General features: G+C 39.9%; 1 protein-coding gene across 2 annotated transcripts; it reads right to left on the bottom strand.

Annotated features, from left to right (window-relative positions):
- Nucleotides 1–1,067: 1,067 nt before the first annotated feature.
- On the bottom strand, nt 1,068–3,352 carry LOC147866546 (xyloglucan 6-xylosyltransferase 2-like). 2 transcript variants are annotated; one of them, XM_087317005.1, is made up of 2 exons: nt 2,608–3,352; nt 1,068–2,532 (listed from the first exon to the last, which is right to left on the bottom strand). In XM_087317005.1, exons 1-2 carry the CDS (start codon nt 3,273–3,275, stop codon nt 1,770–1,772), a joined length of 1,431 nt encoding a protein of 476 aa, XP_087173131.1. In that variant the 5' UTR covers nt 3,276–3,352; the 3' UTR covers nt 1,068–1,769. The 2 variants fall into 2 exon arrangements, with proteins under 2 accessions (XP_087173131.1, XP_087173132.1); XM_087317006.1 differs by having other exon boundaries at nt 1,068–2,529.
- Between the last annotated feature and the right edge of the window lie 1,758 nt (nt 3,353–5,110).

Here is a 5,110-nt window from a genome sequence, read left to right as displayed (position 1 = left end):
TAAAGGCAACTATACGTGTGAAACACAAGAGAGAAAAAACAACACAACCAAAGGGAAGATGTGTGTGTTTGTGTGCCACATACACAAATGTTAGGGCATTTGCACCACTAGTTCCAAAGCTTCCTTTGGATCGTTAACATTCCAAATCATCGCAATATGTGGGGTTTAGAAGTTAGAACCCTCCTCCCATTTTTTATTCAAACTTCAAGCTCCCAACAATCACTATGAGATAGAAATGTTTCAATTGGGCACATATCATTTGAAAACAACAGAATGATCACAACACAAGTTAACACATATTTAGTCATAACTTGAGCACAAGCTAGAAGGTGATTTGCTTGTTCCATTCCTAGTTGGAAACCTCTATATTTCAATAATGTGTAGAATCAAAAGCCTAATCGACTCATTAGCTATGATTCTCACTCCCGTGTTCAAAAAGTGGGATTATGATCGATAAGCAGAATGAGGAATGATTCCAATGCATAACCCATTTTTAATTACAAATATGTTCATTAAAAACATGACACATCAAGCAAAATATATAAAAGCATTCGTAACTACTCAATTCAATTAATTAGCTCCTTTAACTAACAAACTAACATCACACATTAAGCAACTGACATATGAGAGCATTTTGCAACCACTAGGCGATTAATTAGTGCCATTGGGCGCAAGATTTAAAACAAACAAAGAGGCATCCATCAAAACTACGATTAATTTTTATGGAGCTTCTGAGTGGGAGTCTTCATTGCATTTGATTGGCCCATCATTGCCACGCATCGAGAGAAAAACAGTATCCATAATATGAAATGGCTTCGATTCAATTAACATGAAATGGCTTCTATTCAACATCTAAATAATGATATTGTGTGTGTGTGTGTGTTTGAAACCTTCATGTTTATGTTTGTAATGTGGCAATCCTCAGATTCGAACTTTGGACCTTAAACAGAAGAAGAAGCCCCCCACACATTTTCTCTTTTTTCTGCTTGAAAAGCAGAAGAACGTTTAGTACAGCATTTATGCCGGAGCGCTTTTTGCTTTCTCTTATTAAATAGAAGACCTACATCTCAACCTAATTTACTCACTCGCTCATATATCATTTTGATTCTCGCAGATTTTAATGTGTTAGATCTGCCATTGAAGAAGATTTATGCAGGGAGATTAAATGGAAGACCTGCATCAGATTAACGCAGAGATTAACGATAATCTACGAGATCAAGTCACGGATTAATGATAATCTCAGGTATTTGAACAAAATCTGCTGAGGATTTAAGCAGGAACCAACAAAAATGAGCTAACTCAACAAAATGAATTCGGCTGATCGATCTCTCATACAATAATGGAATACCCTCGCCTCTTTCATCATCTTCATCTCATTCTCCTTCCACTCTCATTGAGCTGATTGCATTACTGCTTCACTCGTAGCTGAAATCATTTCACTGCTCACGAAACAGAGGTTCAAAAATTTATCATACCTTCACTGATATAATGACATGACATGCTGCAAATAGCCACAAATTTGTAGAAACCTTATGAATTCCTGCAGATTAAACCTTCGCATGAAGATTGGCAGAAAACCTTCTCATGATGATTTGAAGAAAACCTTTATACCGATGATTCCAAGATACCATTCACGATGGCTTGGACACACGCTTCTTCACCATGAACGATTTGCAAAAATCCTTGATGACTATGTTTTGAATCATCCTTAATCACAAATATTCCCAAAGAATCTTGATTAAGCGCAAAATGCAGACTAGGTAGGTTTATTAATGATCTGACAAACGAAGAATCCTCTCCATTTCTATGAAGCAAGCTTCCATAGCTTCACAGCGCCTGCTGCATCCTTGGTCAAAACTAACAACAGCTGGGAATTCTACCAGATTAGCAAACCGTTCTAACCAATCATGCCCTTGCAGAGAGTAAGAATCATCCAAATACACCTTCGGTTCCCACAGTATTCTCTCCCTGTTAAGCATCAACGTTACGGCTAACTCTTCATCATTTACTTCTTCTCTTGAACGATCAGATCTAGTTCCTGGCTTTGACAATGCTGATACAAAGTTGCTTATCTCAGTCCATCTCTGCAAGAAATGTAGAGACCATTCACAGTTCCTGATCAAGAAGTTTCCTGTCCTCATAATCTCAGCATTTTCGCCATAGCTAGTTTTCATGTCGAAACCTGCATTTCCATAGAAAACGAGGTTACGGCCCGCATAGTTCTGTAAAGGGAGGTCGAATGAAATATCTGTGAGGAAAGCATCGCTGTCCATCCACCATAGCCATTCAGCCTGAGTATTCTCAGTCATAAGCTTGGTAAGAAGACTCAGCTTAGACTCGCCAGGACGCGTTGGTCCGACGTGATAAAGGATCTCTGTAGAGTTATGGTGCAACTTAGCGAAAGACAGCTTATTTTTCAGAGATCGGAGGTGGAAATGCTTAGTAATGTTGGAGACCTGAGCGCAATTGGACAGAGAAGGCCAAAACCCAGTAACGACGAGAACGGATTTGCTCCCTTCACTAGAAGAACTGCTGTGAGTTAAGGAACCACCATCGGTATCAGAACCGCGAAAGGATTTCGGTTGAGTATAACCAGGCATTCCTAACCTCTTCCAACCGTTTAAACGGAGATTATCACTATCTCCAGGAATTAGCTGCTCGGAAGATGAAAAGGAAGTCTTTTCACTGATTCTCTGCAATGATTCATCACGAGATACTATAATAGCTCGCGTAGTCGCTTGATGTGCAGAAAACTTAGGTTGATTCAGTAGAACTGGACGGCTCGATGAAGCCAGAGAAGGATCTGACACTGCATAAGTTTTCCTGATCAGAGAGGAAGAAAGGGGTGTAGGAGGAAGAGCAAAAGACAAATCTGTAAACTTTTCTCCTGCTCCAGCTGGGGAAGGAAGGAATGTATCTGGTACTGAGTACAATTTCTTGGAAGATGATGATGATCGAGCTGCCATTTCCTGTCCCACTTCGTCTTGCAGCAGTAGCGAGGAAGAAAACGAAGAGGAAACGGTTGCCTCCGTGAGGACCCGAGCTGCGCGCTGTTTCCTGTGAATGGAGGAGGCATGGTCTTGCGGGAGGCGATGGTGGAAGTGGAAGTGATGCCTGAGCTCCTCGAAGTCCTGTGCAGGTGTGCCGAACTTCCCAGCCCCGATGGTGTTGCGGAGCACCAGGAAGGTGAGGAGGAAACAGAAGATGGAGACGCGGAGCTGCCGCAGGTTCCTCTGCAGCTGCTTGGCTTTCACTGGGGACAGCCATCGCCCCATGGCTGCTGGTGATGGTGATGGTGATGGTGATGGCCGTGGGAGAAGAAGAAAGATGCTTCGAACACAGAGAACAGCAGCAGATGAGGGGGGAGATCAGAACCGAGAGAGAGTTGGCTATTGCAGATACTCAGGAAATGCAGAGAGAATGAGAGAGAGAGAGAGGAGAAAGAACAATGGAATCAGAGAGGCTTCCGCGCTCGATTATGGTGAATCTTAGTGCGAGAATGCACTGAGAGAGGGAGAGAGGTCGGCTATGGTGTGTGTGTGTACACTAAGAAAAAACGGAGAGGAAGAGGAGAAAGGGGAGGAGATTTTGGTGAATAATTGCTCAGAGAAAATGCAGAAGGAAAGGAGAAGACAGAGGTTGCAGACGCTGGTGGATGAAAATGTACACAGAGAAAGAGAGAGAGAGAGAGAGAGAGAGAGAGACTCGGAGATTGCAGAATGGTAGAAACTCAGAGAGAACCTTTGGTTGAGGCGAGAACTCAGAAAGTAGAGAGAGACAGAGAAAGACAGAGAGAGGGGGCGGCTATGGCGATTAGCGAAGAAGAAGAAAAAGAAGAAGAAGGAAGAGAAAGAGAGAGAGAGAGAGACTTATTATGCAGAGAAGCAGCAGCAGTTAATGAAAACCAATTTCATTTATTTTATTTATTTATTTATTTATTTATTTATTTATTTATTTATTTATTTATTTATTTATTTATTTATTTATTTATTTATTTACTTACTTATTTATTTACTTATTTATTTACTTATTTATTTACTTATTTATTTATTTATATATTTACATATTTGTTTGTTTATTTACATATTTGTCTATTTTTTTGTTTTTTGTTTTTTTTTTGTTTATAACTTATAAGTATATATTTATTTATTTGTTTGTTTGTTTATCTCTCTCTCTCGCTCTGTCCATTATTTATCTTCTGCTTTTTTGCGTTCTGCGTTTTGTTTTTTCCTACCTGCGCTGCTTTTCATCCGGCTTTTGCGTTTCTGTGCTTGGCTTTCCCCATCCGTGGTTAAAATTAAAAGGAAAAGAAAATAATAATTCTCTTGGCTCTCTCTCTCTCTCTCTCTCTCAGGATCGAAGGTCTCATTTACATATGCATATTCCTTTCTTTTTCTTTTTCTTTTTCTTTTTTAAGCAAAGAAAACGAAGCCTTTATCGATCATCAGTCCATGCATTTACTAGACACACACCACATTCCAAGCTGTTTCATACTCTCTTTTTTGTTTTTATTTTTTTTATTCTTATTCTTATTTATTAGCCCTTTCACACTTATTAGAGAGGGCCCTAGCCGATCTCAACACAAATGCTTGCTTCTTGTGAGAGTGATGGGCATCCCATCCATCCATCCATCCATGGAGTACACACATTCACATAGCGATGACGGATCCTAATAAAACTCTGTGTATGTGTGTTGAGGACATGTTATGTTCAACGTTTGTCTCTCGCCTCATTCCCATGGACTCGTGATCTCTTTTCCTCACTTTCACATTGCAGTGGCCCCATCCCCCCCAAGTGTGAAGTGATATCGAGCCGATCATCGTATTATAATCTGCTTCGTTTAAACTTTATAAGTCTTCAATAGTCCAATTGGAGTTATTCCCGAATGAAAGCACCTTCTTATTGCATGTTGAAAGTTTTCGCCGGGCAATCGGAGTTTTATTTGAATGAAGGTAAGAACTTCTATAACTTTGCATGTAAACTTTATAAAGTTGTGAGTTTTCACGAGTTGGGTGTTAGAATAATGTACAAAGGATGGATAAGGGTTGTTGACGAATTCGTTTTCTTCCTGTACCTATCATTGCCTAAATGGACAACATCATGAGATTTA

The sequence above is a fragment of the Azolla caroliniana genome, unplaced genomic scaffold (genome assembly GCF_043228905.1).
Source record: "Azolla caroliniana isolate FFs.n. ecotype wild unplaced genomic scaffold, voAzoCaro1.0.p SCAF_3, whole genome shotgun sequence".
Lineage (NCBI taxonomy): Eukaryota > Viridiplantae > Streptophyta > Polypodiopsida > Salviniales > Salviniaceae > Azolla > Azolla caroliniana.
Note: the sequence above shows the minus strand (reverse complement) of the source record. Positions and strands in the feature narration are given on the sequence as shown.